At 39.7% G+C, this 19695-nt stretch overlaps 1 protein-coding gene across 4 annotated transcripts in view; it reads right to left on the reverse strand.

Moving 5' to 3' along the window:
• The window catches only part of TLN2 (talin 2), a 301840-nt gene that overhangs the window by 101964 nt on the left and 180181 nt on the right, over positions 1–19695 (reverse strand). For all 4 annotated transcript variants that reach the window (XM_067534804.1, XM_067534801.1, XM_067534802.1 and 1 more), the window contains 9 exons: positions 19314–19481; positions 17270–17564; positions 12686–12852; positions 11675–11803; positions 9349–9462; positions 6395–6508; positions 4418–4552; positions 3632–3760; positions 2995–3097 (listed from right to left, as the gene is read on the reverse strand). In XM_067534804.1, the coding sequence (XP_067390905.1) occupies positions 2995–3097; positions 3632–3760; positions 4418–4552; positions 6395–6508; positions 9349–9462; positions 11675–11803; positions 12686–12852; positions 17270–17564; positions 19314–19481 (1354 nt within the window). The remainder of the gene's footprint in view (positions 1–2994; positions 3098–3631; positions 3761–4417; positions 4553–6394; positions 6509–9348; positions 9463–11674; positions 11804–12685; positions 12853–17269; positions 17565–19313; positions 19482–19695) is intronic.

Here is a 19695-nt window from a genome sequence, read left to right on the forward strand (position 1 = left end):
AATCTCTGAGGCACAATCTGTATTCTTATACGGCAGCCAAATTGGAAGGTAATGACCCCATTTCTACAGAACACTGCCAACATTTTCAAATTAGAGTGTTTCAGATGTGAACACGTTTGAGAAATGCCCACAGGAAAGCTATAAAATCAATATTATACCCACAAGAGCACATCTCAGGGCGGTTCTAAATCACTTAACAATCATCTTCTCATGGAGGGAGAAGAAGAAAAATTGAACAGTTTCAAGTTACTTTGATTTTATCCAGGAAAAAAAAGTGAAAATCTTAGTTACCAGTGGTAACACGTTCAAAAATGCCTCAATGACTTAGGAGTCTAAATCCTATTGACTTTCAAGGGGACGTAGGGCTCTAAGAGTCCAAGTCCCTTTAGAAAATGAAACCTAGGGCTTTTGAAAACGTCACCAGAGTTGGATGGGGCACAAGCTGAAATTCAAGTATAAAGGCAGCTTAAAAACGTTCAAGGTGAAGGCAATGCAGTAGCATAAACCTAGTTTCATCATGCAGAGAGTCACATGGCAGATCTATGAAACTAGTTTCTGTAGTCTGCCTGAAGTAGACTCCGAAGATGTTCATCAGCCATGATGCCAAGACCTGTGACCCTGCAGGAGTGGGAGAACGTAGCTATCTCTTGTTTAATTCAGCCCTTATTGAAATGTTACACAGTACTCGGAGTTTTTAAATGATTTTTATTAGCCCCCAGAGTAATAGAGGTAAAATCATTGTCAGCAGTGAACTATACAACAACGTGCATCATTTATATAGGTGGTCTTTTCCAGTTACAGCACAGAGAGGTTAAATACGTCATGCCTACAACAAAAAGGGTCCCAGACTGTATACATCTGCTTTGTTACATCACTTGTTTTCCAGTCTATAAATATTTAGACAGTTACACAGCTGGGATGTAATTTCCCAACCTAATGAATATAAATTACCTGCCTGCCAATTAAAAGTGTATTAAGGTTAACATTTTCAGTACCACATGAACAACTGAGATTTTTAAACAGAGTGCTTTTTTTTTTTTTTTAAATCATGGGGAAAAAATGCAAGCTAAATTACATGCAGAAGTAAAAGCAGGGTCAGCCCTATGCAGTGATAGGGTTTGCCACTGTTTCCAGTTACCACCCCTCTTTCAAGTGACCTGCCATACAAACTTTGCCCTGGCCTATTTCATACTTATGATGCACAAAAAAACCCTCAAACCTTCCCATAAAAATCCTCTCTTCTCCACATTAGAAGTTTCAGGTTCTGAATTCTTTCTTCCTTCACTATTTTCAAAGGGCACTAGAATAGGAGTCCAGAACCCTGTCTTCTAATCTCAGATTACTCACCCACCGTTGTATGACCTGGGAGAGTCATTTCGCCTTTCTATGGCCCACTTCTCTTCTCATAATTTTTCTGATTGGTTTATTTAGCCTGTGAGTGCCTTAGGGCAGGAACTCTAATAGCACCCAGCTCGATGGGGTCCTGATCATTGCTGAGGCCTGTAAACTCTATTGCAATACCACTCCCAATGCTCTTTGGGCAATCTGACTGTGGACATCACAAGAGGTTGAAGCCTGAGGTGCAGCTACTCTAGGTCCCAATAAGAGAGGGAATGAGGAAGGTAAGTTTTAATATTTATGGCTCAAATTTTAGCTTCCTGTGATGTCACCAACCCGATCCTCTAAAGATCATGCCAAAGTCCTCCAGGAGGCAAGTCAGCACCTGAAATGTTTAACAGAACAGCCAAACGGATTGAAAAAAAGGGGTGCAGGGGTCATCTTCATGTATCATGGAGCAACAGTAAAAAATGCCTGATTGTTCAGTCTTCAGTTGAGTGCAGTGAGTTTCAGTAAAACAAAATGAGGGAAACTTGAAATGAACTTTAGGACAAATATGAACTGCACCAAGGGAATATAAAATTAAGCTTAACATTACCCAAGTGCTATGCAGTAAACAAGAAAACACCCACATACCACCACCGCCTAACACCTCAGCATTTGTTCAAGCGCAAAAAGATCCTCATATTACCAAAGTTAGTGTTAGATAGAAAGTATGGAGACAGACAGATACTGAAGAGGACTTTCAGCTATATAGGAGCACATTTCTTGGCAGGATTTTCTGACCTAACTGCTATCTTACTGCTTGATTTTAAAATAACTACTAGATTTCAGCTTCAAATATCAGGCTTCTGAATTTTAACTGGACATCCAACACTGACTACTGCATGACTGTGTAATAGAAATTTGTGTCATCTTAATCCAAGTCTATCCCGTTCACATGAAAGCAACTGAAATCTGTGTAGTCTTGATCCAATTACATCAAATGAAACAGTAATTGCCATAAAGCTTCTTATCAGTAATACTGAAAAATATCCCACTGAAGCATTAACATCAACACTTTCTACTTCCTACTCAGAGAAATTTAAAGACTAATATTTCACTTCCATTTAAATGTATGCATGCTTTTCCAAAACTGAAACGTAAACGCTTTTTAGAAACAGACATTTTCACACTAATTGCGAACTGATGTAACTGCAGAAAACCACATATAGAAAGATTGTGTGACCGTATCCTCCCCCTGGTTTTATCCCCGACTAGCCAAATTTGATTCATGAGTTAGAGATGCTAACTGCATAATACATGTAAATTCGTAACATGCAGTAAGGTATGCACCATTTTAACTAACACATCTTGGGTGTGTTTTGGAATACAGAACATAAACAACCCAAGTGCTTTCAACTATTCAATAAACACATAGCAGCATTTTCAGCTTAACCGGACTCTCACAACACTAACCTCGAAACCACCCGGTGTTCAATTGTACATTGAAGAGCTATCTCCACACAAAAAAAGATTTGGGTTGCATTTTTTTTTTTTAAACTAACAGAAGACCCAACCTATTTTGAATACACGCAGATAGACAGAAGCCTCTGCAGCCTGGTATCTCCTTTTACATGGTGTCTTACTTTCATTAGCAATATCTAGTAACAGTACCTGTGTAGTGCTCATTGCCTTGAGCTGCACAAGTCAACAGCTGGGCCATTGATGAACCAACAGCTTTGGAGGTACTTCCAAGGTCCTGGGCACATTTTTCCAGCTGTGACAATATTCAAGAGATAACATTCTTTGTTTAAACGGAATTAAAATTTTCCTTCCAAGTGTAATGGAAAGTTTTCCAGTCTTCCTCCCCTATTCCTCCAAACCAGCGCCCACCTCAGCTATTGAAACCCACACCTCACAGCCCTGCATTAGTGAGTCTCAGGCCCTGACTAGCATTTTTTCATTACAATGCCTTGGCTAAATGAAGAAAAGAAAGATCTTAAAAAAAATCTCTGATGACATTCTTAAAAGCTGAAATTTGTTCTGCCCTCTAGGGAAGAAGGCTCTACCTCCAATAGTTATTTCAGCCAGAGGACAGGCTTCTGATTGGCATAAAGATGTTTCATGCTGTTCGGGACAGATTCTGGAAAATATCTGTGTAAAATGCCATTCCAATAAGCATCAGCCAAGCCACATGACTCCTTTTACCAACAAGACCTCAAAACTCTGAATTGTAACAACAGCTCACTGAAGTTATGGGACAGGATTCCTAATGATGACCATGGTAAGTCTCTTCTACCCCACCAGTTACCGTTTCCCCTGGGAGGGGCTTTAACTGTCCATCTACAGCTGCCATCTTGGCATCTTGCAGTTCATTTCTGAGTGTCTGAACTGTGTTCAAAGCAGAGTCAATTTCCATAGGGCCACATGCTTCATGAGCCTATCCAGAAAATAAACAAACAGACATTGTTAATATCATTAAGCAACTTCCCTACTACCAAAAATGGGGAGATTCATCTGTGATCATGTCTTGGAAGATCATCTCTGACTTAAGAGACTACACAGAGACCAGAGGTCATCTTGGCACGTTGCATATCTTGGGGCTGGTTTACACTTACCTGGAAATTCGGCGGCAGTTGACAGGAGTTACAAACTACACGTAACTCACGTCGACTTCTTCTGCGCGCTGTTTACACTGCTCAGCACTACGGCTCAGCGCTACGCTACTTGAAGGGGTGGACTTACTCAGTTGACTTCCTGATCGATTGAGTGGGTCTCAATCGATCCAGAAAGATCGATCTGGCGGCGGCAAATTTGCTGCCATCAGTATAAACGTAGCCTTAGATACAAAACTACTGCACCAAGTTCTTAGCTTGCCAAGAGAGGAATTCATTGTCCATAGCCACAAGGGAAACTGAGACACATTTAACACATCTCAATTTCATTTCAGGTGATTAACTCACAATCAACAGAGCTAGAAGAACAGCAATGAACACAGACTTCTTAATGACATTTCCTACTGCACACAAGCTTTTACAAAGTCATGTGTTGTAAAACACAATGAACCTCTAGCTGTTCAAAAGGGATATTTACCCACCTTTTGGGAGGCCGTTCTTAGCTCAGCTAAACTCGTTGCAAGATTCTTGGCACACTGACTTAGCTGCATTGCTGCAGCTTGGTCACTTACAGTAGGTACTGCAGCTTTGGCTGACGCCACCATCTTACTTCCAGGCTATTTAAAGATTAGAAAAGAACGCATTGTGATTCATCCGCTCACACCTATAAACTTGTATAAATGCTTCCAACATTAAACTAGATCTAGAACTGACAGAACAGTTAGGCCACTACATTTTGCCAGCCCCAGTTTATGCTGTTTAGTTACCACCTGACTACTAGGACCACTGCAAATGCATCGAATTTTATCTCTGTGTCTGTCCCTGTCCAACCCTGATTTCTGTATTCACATGTTGTGCCTTGTCATAGCCCTCAATAGTGAGATCTCTGCAGAAGACACTGTCTTTGCTTTATTTATTTGTACAGTGCCTAGCTCAATCAGTACCAGTGTCTGACTGGAAGGTCTCGGTGACTCTTGTAATATAATCAAATAATGAATAGGGAGTTTAAATATTTAAACAGAACAGTTTACCATTTTGTGCATATGTTTACACACAGACATGCAAGGACAACATACATGGTACATTTGTAATTTCTTGCAACATTTCTGAACATTTAATTCTTTTTTTCAATACTGGATAAACGGAAACAAAATCCATCAAGTAACAAATCATCATAGGATTTGGAGATAATGTATCTCACTTATTTTCCAATACTATGTCACATCCATGGAACCCAAAAACTTCAACAGAAAAGCTGAGTACTCTGAGCGACTTCAATGGGACCAGATGGGTGAGCAACTGTGACAGCGTGCTCCAATGCTGCCTGGAGTATTTTAATGACAAATTAGGCAGAACAGAAAGGAGATAATTGCTCTAATTAAATCCTGGCAGTCAGATGAGACTGATAAGCGTCTGGGGCCAATCAGGCTAAACCCAGAGAAAAATAACTCTGGACCTTGAGTGCAGGCAGATTTGAATACTGGAAGCTTCAGGAAGCTGGGAAACTTGACCTGTGATTTCGGGGTTTGTTGTTCTTTTCCTTTGGAATGTCTTTGGGGAGGGAAAATAAAAACCTGTGTGTGTCTTTCTCTCAAAAGAGAGCAAAGCACCTGTGATTTTTGCTTTTATGCAAGCCAGACCACAGCTTGAGGCAGTCCTGTGACAGAATTAGACTCAATGTTTTATTTCACTTCACCAAGTGTACAGATGTGACCACTGAAAAGATTCACTTCTACCCCATAAAACAGAAGGGACTGCCCGGCAAATCTGGACATTTATGGTGCACATGAATGCTAACATTTCAGTACCTATGTTTGTTTTCTCTTTCTTTTTTTTAAACTGCCAATAATAATTCCAACATTTATCTTGAAGCAACAGCTGGCCCTTGGTTATTAACACCAACCCCTTTATGGTTTTTTCCAATGTTTTGAAGGAAGCATGGACTACTGCTTATCACCTGGGTTCTGCTCAAAACCTTGATCAAGCTAGATCACCTGTGTGTCTCAGAAAGCCAGCTGAAAAGTAGAGATGATACTCCCCCTCCTTATAAAAGTTTGAGAACTCAGGATGAAATACTATGGCTGGATCTAAATGAAGGAAGGGTACAATGGTGGTACCACCAGCTTCAACGGAATGTATCATAGCCCAAGTGCAGCCAAGGTCCCAGACACCCATGGCATTTTTACTGCCTTGCCAATTAAGCCTACTTTTCAGTAGCCAAGCCTCGGGGCAAAGCGCATCACAGTTCCGCAGAAAGCTGAAGAGACAGTACCCTGAGCTACCTACGGCTCAAACTCAGGACAGCTGTAGCATCACCTATTTCCTCAGTGACAAAACAGACATCTCAATTTGTCCCTCTATTGTGACATGCAAATTTCTCACTCCACAAAGTGAAGACTATTCAAGACCCGCGAGGTGCTCTTGAGAAAAATCAACTGCATTTCTTTGATTCAGTTTACCTGAAGGAAGTTCTGGCTGGAATTGATCAGAGCAAGCTGAGCACTGAGGTCTTCTGCCTGAGCTTGGCTTCCCCTCACACCCTGCACCAGCTGAGGAATGTGGTCAGCAACATTCTGTCGGCAACAAAGGAGCAAGTTTTAATTGTTCTAAACTAAGCCTCACACCCTATGGAAGAGACCTATAGAATTTAATAGGGATAATACCAATATGATTCCACAGAAAATGCTTAGGGTTTCATAGAACTTAATCAATATGAGATTCACTCTTTCGGAGTGTTCCTACAGTATTTGGAGAACTTGACTTTTCCTAAAGAATTCTATAAGTTGTACAGGAAGGTTAAGATTCTTTTGTAACCAAAAAAGGTTAAGAGGAGACATTTTCACTGACTCAGGAATGTTTTGTGTTGGATATTAACATCACTGTTCTACACTCCAAATCGCTTTAGTGAGTAAATCTTTCAAAGCACCTCTCTTACTTCAAGAAAACCCCTTTGGTATTCAGCTTACTTTTAGCTGACTTCCAACAACAGATGTTTATAGTGTGGTTGTAATGGTCTGAAAACGTATATTGTTAAAAATGCATTCTCACCCCTATTCAAATGTCAACTCATTTTCACATGATTTATTTCCAATCTATTCTCCCATACAAAAATGCTGTCCTAAAGTTTAAGTACTCTGGTTCAGGAAAAAACTTCAGATGAGGATTTTCTCTGCTGTATAATAAATCAATGTCAAAGTTAAACTAGAATGAACAGCAGTCAAAACATAGGACAAACTGCCCTTTGCATTTCTACTGAAAAAACCCAAACTACTTACTACACAACTCTTTCATATGCCCTGCCCTTTGAGATATGTTCAAGCTACTTGTCTTACTTACCAAATTTTCAAAAACTGTAACGTGGGAGGTAAAATACTTAACAGCCAATTGGTAAGTGTTAATGTTTTTTTTCTGGGATCTAGGACTTGAAAATCTATGTCTGTCTATTATAGGGGCTGTGTTCCTGACTTCTGCATAGTTTCTCTCAGTAGAAAAATACACCCTTTTGCACTCCATTTGGTTTTTTATTTCTCTAGAGTCTTTGAAGCAATATTATTCACAAGCACAAATTAAGCTGCCTGCCATAGCTAAAATACAAAAGAACTTGTCAAGTGAGTTACTCTGCCCTCTGGCTTACAATCAGGAAAATGTGAAGGTGTCTCCTTTATTACGCTTATGTTTGGCATACCAGATGTGCAGTCAGCAACCTATTAGTCCGAGAATCTGGAATCCCATAACCCAACACTATGGTCTCATTACAATTTGGTTTGGAAAGGGAATTTAATGGCATAGACTGCATGTAGGTTGACCAAGTGAATGTAGGTAACAGTGTCAAGCTGCTATCCATGTTGTCTTGATACACTAGGTAAGGATTTAATCTCATTACACCACAAGCCACTAGCTTTGCTTTATATTGTGTTAAAGTATATCACTCAGAAATTTCACTAGTAATAGTCACCTCAGTCCAGTTTCATTACTATTAATCATTTCCATGTAATCTCAGGTGAACATGGAGCTTTGCATATGTGTAGAAGCTCAGTCCCTGCCCAAGTTTATTACAATCTAAATTAGAAAAGTCATGTCCATGGACCAAGGAACTGGGAGTGGGGGGAAAGGAAGGAAAGTACTGCTCTTGGGTAGCTGCACTCTGCACTGTAATACAACTTGCTTACCTGTATCGGAGCACCCCGGGAGAACAGACACATACCTTCCCTTCCCCACCTGTACAGCATTCACTGCATACCAACTCTGATGACAAAGAGCAGTCTGCCAGTTGGCCTGCAGTCACTTGTCTGGCAGGAAGTTAAATCTCTTATAATGCACAACAGAAAAGCGCAAGTTGACAGCCACAAGTGATAATTCCTCATCTTCCTGAGAGCTGTGTAAGAATTTCTACCCCACAGTACATCACACAAACATCTCTCTGAATAGCCTTGGGGGAGGTGATGTACAGGCATTGTGATTAGCAGCCACACTCAGTTCAAGAAGCGTGGCACAGATACCAATTACCACTCATGGTAGAAGATCTATACTTCTGCTGTGTCAAGTGCTTCTGGGAGGTACAGCTACTCAACACCAGCCTCTGAACATGAGTGTTACAGCTAATTCCACTGGTCACCACCAAAGGGACAATGTCTCCCATTTCTCCAGTCAGGATCAATTAAGACCTTAAACAAGAAAGATGTAAGGACCAATTAAGTTGCAGCAGGCTTCCTGTGTGTCCCCGGAGTATGACACTACCTCAAGGCAATTCTCCTTAGACAGCTCTGGAAAAGGACACACCATCAGGTAGGGGGCTCCCACACAGCGAACTGGCTATGAAGACTTCCTGTCAATGAACTACTCTTTCTGTGCACTAATTGCACGGCATCCCTTAGGTAGTCTATTTTACAGTCAAATCTAACATCTCTGTTGCTATGCTTCGCACAGATCTGCTCGAAGGGTGCGCTGATTTATTTGCGGCATATACCTGAAGAAAGATGTCACCTTTCTGGCAGGTTTGTATTTTGGAGATTCTTGCAAAAGTATTCACATCCGCCCATCCCCTGTAATAGGCACTGCCAAAACATTTGTAAAAGACATCTACATGAGACAAGGCAAACTGCTGCCTTGCACTAATTCTAGAACAACATTTCCCTCATTTTAACAGATACTAATTAATGAAGGACAAAATAAAAAAGGCAAAAAAGCATTTTTAGAGGTATTTGCAGTGTTATATTCGGTACAACAGCAGAACAAGAACCAAGTGCTTTGGAGTCAGACTGACACAAGCAATTTAAGTATTCCTCTCCACAAGCACCAAGTGATTAAATTAGAGGAGCTGAGTTTCTGTTTCCTAAGACGTTAACTGCATTAAAGTGGACACATACTACAGATTATCTGCTAACTGACTGCTTCAGCTATTAGGAAATATTACCTTGCAGCTCTGGACAAGTTGCTGGTGGGCTACGGTGTTCTTGTTGGAAACGGCCGCGTTCTGAGAGGCTGCGATTGTCTGAGTGGCTGCAGCTGCAGCCTGCTTAGCTGCAGTCTTTAGAGCAGGGGGAAAAAACAGTTAAAATGTTTAACTGGTGTAAGCTTCAATAATTTAGAGAACACAGCAGATAAAACAGGTATCACTGCACTTAGCAACTGGAACCTATTAAGTCATTACCTCCCCTTGACTTAATTTGCCATAAAGAACTCCATTTCACTTTCTACTCCAGATGATAAAATAAAATGATCATTATCCTTAAATTTCTAACAGCAAAGAAAAAAACACCTGGCACCATAAACATTCCAGGAGTTTTTCTTCTTCCCATTGCTAGTCTTTCATTACAAAACTTATTTGGAATACTGAAGAGCTGCTGGTAAAATGGCCTGTGGCACAATGACAGGCATAATGAGATGTGAAGACCCACAGTAATCTAAAGCATTAGGGATAAAATAAAAATAAAATTGTTTGGGTGGATTCAGGAATTCTTTCAAAAGGAGCCTCTTCCCCTCATCCTTAGCACTTAATTAAGACGCAGGTTGAAATAGTAAGAGTTTTGTTTGCTATGTTCAGAAAGTCAACTGCAAGGGTTCTGAATTCAACTGTCATGGAACTGCAATATGCAAAATACATCAAGGGATATAGTAAGACAAAGTGGTTTTAAATTCTGAAGAAGAACTTTGCACCAAGTTTTAAAACGCTGTAGACAAATTTGCAAACCAGCTCACCAGTCTAACTTACGTGATGACTGCTCACTATTCGGCTAAATGCCATAGTGGCTTGGCAATCATGAATTGCACCACAACGCAAGAGACCATGCCTATGGAGTTGAACAACTTCCAGGGGTTTATCTTTAGGGACATAAGGGGTCAATAAAAGCAGAGGAGGGCAAAGAGAGTAGTTCACTGTGCTACATGAGCAGTCCAGAGAGCAGAATCATGGCTGAACCTTGAAAAGCAGTCCTCATGGGAGCAAAGGAACAGCTCTACTTGGTACTGCTCAAAGCAAAAGGTAAGACACAAAGATGATCAGATGTGGAAGACATGAAAGAATCAGTTTGTTTGGGTCTAAAAATATTAAGGGAGAGTCTGAACTCAAATATTTAGAAATCCTATTACTAGCCTCTCTTTACACATCTCTCTCTACCACAAAAATAAAATTCAATCTCTTGCCAAGTACATTCCAGTACAAACAAACACCATTCCTTAATTTCCCATCAAATAAATATATAAATCTGTCCTGAAACACGATTTGTTAGTTCACCCTAAACTATTACTGGCACAGATTACCCATATGGGGAAAGCAGTAAGATGCTTCTATAGTGAAACAAAACCTTATTTTCTACAAGGGTTTCTTATACTGTAGCTACAAAGTTCATTCTAATGCTTCACTACCTAATTTACTCAAGATTCTCTCGTTTTACATCGACACAGTAGTTTTAATGCAATATATTTCCAGATGAAGATTATCTACTCAGATCTTTTTGTTGGTCTCATCTTAATGCATTTGAATCATTTTTAGACTATTGTAAAATCACAGTTGAAAACCATTAACTGAGAGGTCCCCGCTCGCCCCATACATTTAACTTGTGATTGTGAAGGTCAGAATTCTCTAGAAGATGAAAGTAGGCTGAATTTCATCTCCCCTGCACAGCAAATTGCCTTTTTTCCTTTGCTGCACCTCTGACTATTATGCATTGTTTCCAACTTGGTTTCTTCTGTTTTGCTTCTTTGGGTGGCATTAGGGTTTAGTTGTGGCACAATCATATGTGGTTTTGGGACAGTTTAAGTGAAGCTCTGTTGCATATTCTTGTTAAAAATTTGGTTAAAATTATTTTCCCAAAATTATATTTGGTAAAAAACACAAATCACAGGACTACACAAGATTACTTCAATGAAAATGAAACAGTGAGCCTTTCTACTGTATTTTGCCTTATGATCACAACACCAAACACCTTCTGAAATGTATGAATAAATATAGCAGTCCAATGTCAAAAATCCCTCCAACCTGTTTGTTAACATCAACTAAACTGGGGCATGTTAATGAAACATTTAATGTGCAAACTAGTAATTCACATACCCCTCCTATTCTGCAATGCAACTTTCATATGACAGTGCCCCGTTTTAGTTGCATTTAAGTCTATTTCTTATGGTGAACTTGACATTTTTTGTCTAATGTCTGCATTTATTGTTGGAATGCCCCTACAGATACTTGTATACATAATCAAAGAAGTGTAAAATAATAGAAACAAGAGAGCTTGGTTTCAAACCTCTAATCTGTTGACAATTTTCTTCTTGATGGCGTTCTGAGCAGCTGCATTCGTGGCAACCCGTAGTCCCTCTGCTGCTTCCCTCAGTCTCTGCTGTTGGTCTTCATTGTCAGGGTTTGCTGCAGCCCCCTGCCCAGGAGTTCAGAGTAAAACACAAATCTTCAAAAAAGGTCCCTGTCTACATATTAAAATACACAAGAAATTTAACTCCCATTATCCCCTATCTGATCAGCCTTTTTTTTCTACCAATTAACTTCACTCTAAGATGAATTAGAGAAGAAAGTTTCAACTATCATCACAATTTCAGGTAGAAATTCATTGTTGGTGCTGTTTACTGCCTAATATAATTATGGTGAAGAAGGCAGTCAGACTTTGAGGACACAGTCCAGTGTATTAAGCCACGTAGCTTCATTATTCCCCACACACTGTCAATGTAAAATATCGTTCTTCAGTGAAATATTTACTTCTGCTAGGCAACTTGTATGTTAAAACTCCAAGTATAGTAGGAAATTACTATTCTGTAAACTGTGTATAATCTGTGCTCTAACAAAGTGCAGTATTTATAAAATCAGTGTTTAACGTTAACTTTTTAAATTCCCAATTTAACAAGACTTTTGGTAGCTATAATCTGATCATCAGAATGTTGAATTGGACTCAAGTTTGACGTGCAAGTTTTTCTGTTTTTAAGGCCTAAAAAAGTATTAGCAAACCAAGGATATCACACATCTATCAGGAAAATAAAGTTACCAAAAGAATATGGAAAGGGTTTTGGAATCCAAAAGAGTGGATCAACTAATATGCCTACTTCTACTGGACTTTTAGCGAAAGTTCCCGGTGGAAGCTGTCAAATGCAAAACAAACATTCATAGGCTAACCAATTGTTTCTGCTTTATGATCATTTCTATTTACAACACAGTAACTGCCCGTCTCATATTTGTGTACAGTTATGAACAATTAGGTTAATATTCAGTGCCTTTCAGGTTCTTCAGTTCACTGTTTCCTGGTAGGTACCTTTGCTGCTTCAACCATGCGGGCTGTAGAATCTGCCAAAAGTTTAGCCGCAGCTAGAAGTTTTTTAGAGTTGTCCATGTCAATTTCAGCCTCAGCATCTGACCTCATAGCATTGACAAGATCCGAAGTGGCTTGAGCAAGTACCCTGGCCTGCCGCACCATTTCACCTACAATATTAAGAAGTTAAGTTTCGAATTTCTTCACTTTATCTAAATTTCAGTTTCAAAAATCAACTACCTAATACTAAACTAAAATTAGATTTTCTGAATTAAAATTACAACTAGATACTTGATTGCTCAAAAGCTTTAAACACAAAGTTTTGGAGTGATAATGGGAAATTGATAACATTTGACTAACAAGAAATGCAGTAGGATTAACATGCTTAGCACTATGCTTAATACTAATTCTATACCTAATTCCATCTACATGCCTTAGGTGAAATCTTGGGCCCATAGAAGTCAATGGGAATTTTGCCACTGATCTGAATAGGGCGAGTATTTCACCCCTTCTCTACAAAACTTCTGATTTGTTTTCTCATAGTAAGAAACCATAGGTTCCCTCTTCTTGCTTCTTCCTCAAATGCATTTCAAGAAGCCTCTTCTACTGAACTATATAGAATAATTTAACATTTCTGGCAGAAGTGACTCAGCACCAGTTAATGAGTAAACCATGTTATTTGTTAGTGTTTTTAACGTGAAAATAGGTATAAATTAAAGTGATGTTAATACAATGAGTTTATGCATCAATCATGGTCAAACACAGAGGTCAGATGGAGATGTTTGTTTCTGAAGTGGATGCAGACCATTTTTAGAACAAACTTACTTTATTAATATAACTGGTACTACACCAAAAACTCATAAGCAAAGCACATCCATTAAAGCTTCCGGATTAACTGTTTGGCTTCCTTTTTTCCCCAAAGGTTAACCAAGATGGCAGCAGGTGCGTAGTTCAAAAGCCTAGTGTTGCGTTTAAGAAGTCTCAACAATATATATTCCAAAGTGGTTCTGACATGCAAAAAAAAATATTTCAAAGCTGCTCGAACTGTAATGTGGATTTCTCAGATACTGTGGGAAGTTAACAATGGTGTTTATGATGAAGTGCCTTCTTAGCACACTCCTCCAGCCCAGAACAGGTGTATGACTAAAGAAAACAGATTTCAGTGCACCTTTACCTTATCTTCTGATGTGTTATTTTTGCACTTAAAAAAGTCCCGAAGTTACCAGGAATAAAGGGTAACCCAGCAAGTGGTAAATAATGAAGAGGACAGGTCACAGATTTAGAACGATCTGGATTCCTTGGTAAACTAGGCACAAGCAAACAATATCTGTTTTAATAGGGCTAAATATAAATGTATATATCTAGGAACAAAGAATATAGGCCATTCTGACAGGATGGGGGACTTTATCCTGGGAAGCAGTGACTCAAAGAGATTTCGGGGCTGTGATGGATAATCAGCTAACACAAGTTCCCAGCATGATACTGTGGCCAAAAGAGCTAATGTGATCCTGGGATGCATAAATAGGGCAATCTCAGGTAGGATCAGAGAGGTTATTTTACCTCTGTATTTGACACTGGCGCAACTGCTGCTGGAATACATGTCCAGTTCAAGTATCCACAATTCAGGAAGGATGTTGATAAATTGGAGAGGGTTCCCAGAAGACCCAGGAGAATGATTAAAGCATTAGAAAACACACTAGCAGAGAAAGGTATAACAATCCAAAGGCTGGAAGCTGAAGCCAGACAAATTCAGACTGGAAATAAAGAGTAAATGTTTAATGGTGAGACTAAATTAACCACTAGAACTATTTAACAAGGGTGGTGGCAGGAAGAGGGAACCTGCTGGGCCAGTATTAAAGCATTCACAGGCCACAGCCTACTTGCTATCCCAAACACTTGGACATTTGCCCATCGCTACCAGATTGGTATTCAACAGGATGGCACTACATCCACAAGCTGTTTGAATCTGAATAGCCTGTATGAGAAACCAAGCATAGCACTGTGACCAAATGCACCCCTTTATTCACAGCCTACATACTATTGCAATAATCTTTGGACAAAATATACCTTGTGAGGTATTATTTGAAAACTAATAACTCACTGGTTAATAATATGATGAAATGTATGGATGTATATTATTATTATAATATATAAAGTTATGAATTCCCCCTGATGTTGTTAGCACATGTTCAAGTCCACATAGCCCTGTGTGTTTACTTCAATTTATATTCAAGTAGTAAACAGGGTCTTTGGGACAGCAAGAGGTGGCAAATCAGTTCTTCAAAGACAAAGGACAAGCCGATGCCTCTAGTCACGTATTATCAAGGTTAATTGGAAATCACCTATCAAGTGGCCGTTCTTTGGCAACAAAGGGGGGGAGGAATAGATCAATCTACATTTTGGTAGACAACATGGAATCTCTTTCATGCTGAGAACATCTGTCTCCTCACAGCTGGAGGGAATTTTATCTAGGGGTAACCATCAGGAACACTCATTTCAAAGAGTGACTGGACTATAAAAGTGAGGGGCAAAAACACCCCAGGTTATTTTTCTCTCCCCCTCTATCTCTCTGTCTCTCTTTTAACCTAAGATAGCAAAGGAACCAGCCGTTGGACTTTCAGGGAGGTCCTGACCTGAGATTTTGGTTAGCAATGTTGCTGGGAACCTGTGGTAAGGATTTTACCCTGAACCTAGTCTAGCTTGTTAAGTTTTAGTTACTAGAAAGTGTTTTATCTTTATTTCTCTTGTAACCATTTCTGACTTTAATCCCTTATACTTGTACTCACTTATGATCTATCTCTTTGTAGTTAAATAAACTTATTTTTTTTTTTTTTAATGAAAAACTAATCCAGCGTTGTATTTAAACTCAACTGTTTGGGTAATTCAGTTGAAGTAGCAAACAGTTGCATATTGACCCCTTGACAGAGGTAATGGGCCTCTACTATCTGAACTATCCAGGAGAAGGCTGGACAGTGCAGAACATACATTTTGGGGAAAATTCAGGACCAGGATTTGTTGGGGTCACCCTGTAAGTAATAGCCAAGTTGGTGGAAACCAGAGTATGACTGGAGTGTTGTCGACAGGCTGCGGGGTTCGGGGCTGTTGGACCAGGGCTGCAACTACATGCAGACACTCAGGGTGTTACCTGCATGTAGTTTGGCTGTTTGTGAGCAGCCCAGGCTGGAAGTGATAACAGCAAAACATTATGAGGCACCCAAGGTTGCAGGGCAGGTGGTTACACAAATCCTCCTTGGTCTGGGCTGCCCACCCAGAACGGGATAAATACCACAAGCATGCATGGCTGTGAATTGTACATAGACATTAGCTATGGTAACCTTATCCAAGATTACTGTAATTCTCTTTGTGAGGAGTCAAGACATCAGATAATATATGGGTCATAGGTGCACACAGAATAGTCACACAACATATCACATGCAGGGAAGCATACTAGTTAAATCGTAATTTTACGTGTCTTATTCTCAAAGTCATTGAGTAAAAGGTTTAGGATACTGTACTACAGTTTCTATTTTGGGGATGAGGGATGGTTTAGTTAACAATATTTTTGATCTACTCTATATCGGCTTGACAATACTTTATTCTGCAGCAATTTCTCACCAAAAACCACCATCTTAATGCTAAAATACTCAGAAAATTTGCCAAACCTATCTCCCCTCACACTTATCTCCTAGTCCAGACATAGCACAATTGAAAAGACAACCAATTTAAAGATCAAACATCTGAAAAGTTTCATCTCCTGTTTTTACTCATAACACCTAAGACAAATATAATGGGGAATTGTTCCACATTGCACTGGTAAAAGTTCCTATGTTTGGGTGGATCTATCACACAAGGAGTAAAACATTTAAAAAACAGGATAATGTCATTATGAAGCCACAAACATTGGTAGGGGATAACTACTTTAAACCTTTTTTAAATTAACTAGATTTCAAGTAGATGGTGTCCCTTTAATTACATCATAACAAAACGGAGTTGTATATCAAGTTCATCAAACATTAGGTCTCCGGTGTGTTTGGTTCCAAGGCCCATGTTCTTTAGACAAAGAGCTTACAGGTTCAAAAGCTACCCTGTAAAAGCCAAGCATATAATGGAAATAAAATTCTTGCCTGCTAAGTATAGTCATGTGAATAAATCTTTAGGGAGCTAATTACTGGCAAAGAATAAAATAGCTGACTGAGCACTTTAACAGGCTGTCTTCAGATTTAGAGATACAAAACTGCTGTAACATTTTCATGATGTGAAGCAGTGCAACACAACCAGCAAGACACGGGATTGGCCCATCATATACACTGCATCCCCTAGTTTCCCAGGCACGATATTAGCTGTATTAGCAGAGCTCCATATGTATCCATTATATCATTTAGAAGACTCCGCAATGCATACTTATGGGTGCTTTAATGATTTCATATTGTGCTCAGAATGACTGCTCATGGGAGCACTACTAGCCTATGGGCATCAGAAGCATTTCTGACTTGCATTATTTCAAACAGGTATGTCTCGAGGGAATTTCAGTCGAATTAAAGTAATATTCCCATTAGAGAGAGAGAGTATGAAGGTAAAGCAGCTCACCAGCATCTCCCATGGAACTGAAGATACTTTCGGTGACACACATAATGGTATCCGTTGCCTGGTCATAGCGTCCAATGGGCTCGCCCCTGCTGGCAAACTGACGGACGTGCTGTAAGAGGTCGTTCAGGGCCTGGCTGACTACACTGGCTGCTGCGCTAACCTGCTTCAGCAGCTCAGAGTCGTCTGTGGCAGACTGACAGGCTCGGACACAATTCTCCACTGAACGATCCACCAGTTTTCCAGCCTCGATCAGCTGTTCCTGGCACACGGGAGAGCTGATGGTGGGACTCACAACCTACATTGAGAGAGAGAGAGCACGGTGTTTAGAAAAGATTTAATAGGCCAGAAGTTACTAGCCCACGGCTAACAAGTGACACACCCATCTCCTTGGCATTCAGAAATTAGCTGCTTCTTTGTCCCCATCTCCCACAGCACTCAAACATCCATTCACATGTGCTCCAGTGAATTTACAATACTGAATCAAGTTTCATCATTTGCATCTGCAAGGTTGTTGTTCCCATTAATAAAACCCAAGTGTAGTGTATTAACATTCAGTACACAGGAATCCAGATACATAGGGGATGTCACCTACTAACAGTTGCCACACCAGAGTATGAAGTACTGCAATTATCTACTATTGTAAGAAAAGAGATTAATAATGTGTATCATACCACAGCACAGTTAACTGTTGGAAAATGATTTATAGTGACCACTGGAGGCCATCAAAAGGATTAAAAATGCCCTTATCCTTTTAAGTGAAGACTTCTTTGGATTACTGAACCAATGGAGAAATACATGAACTTGGTTCTGAATGACAGACGTGGGCCAGATTCTTGCAAGATAGCGACTGTCATTTCGTACAACTCTGCATCCCAGAACTTAACTTGAAGAAAGCTTATCATCATACAAATTGTGATCCTTTACTGAAGTTTAATTAAAATTGGAACTGGAAAACCTTCCACTGTCAATCAGTATTTTGCTAAAGCCAAAAATAACTCCTGGAACACTAGATAAGAAAGATGCGTGTCTGAAAGGACAAACTAACAGCTGAACAACCCAGGGACATACTCCCATGATGCACTAGATTCAGTCCGTGTCATTCGGGTATGTCATGTCAGTCCTGGGCAAAGGAAAGAAGTGGGATAGGTGTTTTTGCACAAAAGAATAAAATGACATTGACTGCTTGTGCCATCCTGCAGAAATGTAAAAGCAGTCAGAACATCAAGTCCAGTTAATGCTCTTACATATTCATGATACAAAGCCTGGCAGCCATAGCAATGAAGTAAAAATATTGAAAATTTAATACCACAAATTGGCTATTAATTTTATCATAATCCTCTTGGATGGTCTACAATATTTGAATGCTCATTTTCCAACAGCAATTAACCCTAAGAGAGCCAAACCCGCAGATCACAAATATTTCATATTTTCATATGCTAAATGCTTTTAAGTTTTAAAATGAAAACAGTAACATTTCTCCAAGGCAAACAGAGCTCCATGGAACACAGTGGTTCTATTTCAGATTTTGCTCTCTTCGTGTCAGACAGAGTTCCTTTGGCCAAGTCTCAATACTCAGCCAAAATTGATGGGATCTCTACTTGTTCCCATCAGAAACCATGAAATGATGCAGAAGCACTTAAATCTGAACACAAAGCTTCCAGCAAACTTGGCTTGAATTTCAGTTCCAATGAAAATAATTCAGGTGGACACATTGCTGGTTATGGCTTTCGTTAAACATTTCACATAACTCCACAGCAATCTGTGTTTCTCAGAGTAATATTTTCAGCATTTTTATCAGTATTAGCAAAACAGTAGGTTACATCAGTTATCTATGGACCTTCCTCTCCGATAGCATGACAGCACTTCACATTTTAAGGGCTGCACTTTGATGTTCAGTGTCATCTAACAAGACTATAACTCCAAAGGATATTCAAGGATAATTGATTAAAGCATATCAACAATACATCCAGGGAGAACTGTAAACAGCGATTGTGTAACGCACTGAAATAACGCACTGCCCTTTCACAAACACCATTAGCCTTACCTTGGCACATGCCACAAGCTGAGAAGTGGATAGTGCACATTGCGTCGCAGCAGCAATAACCCTGTTTTGCAGGACCAGATCCTCAGCAACTTGAGCCACATTCTTCGCCTTCAACACCAACATGGCAGCAGCGTTCGCAACAGCTTTGGCTAGACTCATCAGTACATCCTGGCAAAACAAAGGACAAAACTTGAGCTGAGCAGTCAAAAATACTCATGAGCAGTAATATTTTGGATTATTTAAAATTAAACTTACATCTACTGATTTTAAAAAAGATTTCAAGCATCTCTCATTTACAAAGGGGAAGTTATGGTAGATTCCCAGTGAAAAGTTCTTGGTCTGTTACACATGGCTTGTTTAGTGGGTGGAAATGTTTTGTGCA

The sequence above is a fragment of the Emydura macquarii genome, unplaced genomic scaffold (assembly GCF_026122565.2).
Source record: "Emydura macquarii macquarii isolate MOO-44397 ecotype Brisbane River unplaced genomic scaffold, CSIRO-AGI_Emac_v2 contig_3451, whole genome shotgun sequence".
Lineage (NCBI taxonomy): Eukaryota > Metazoa > Chordata > Testudines > Chelidae > Emydura > Emydura macquarii.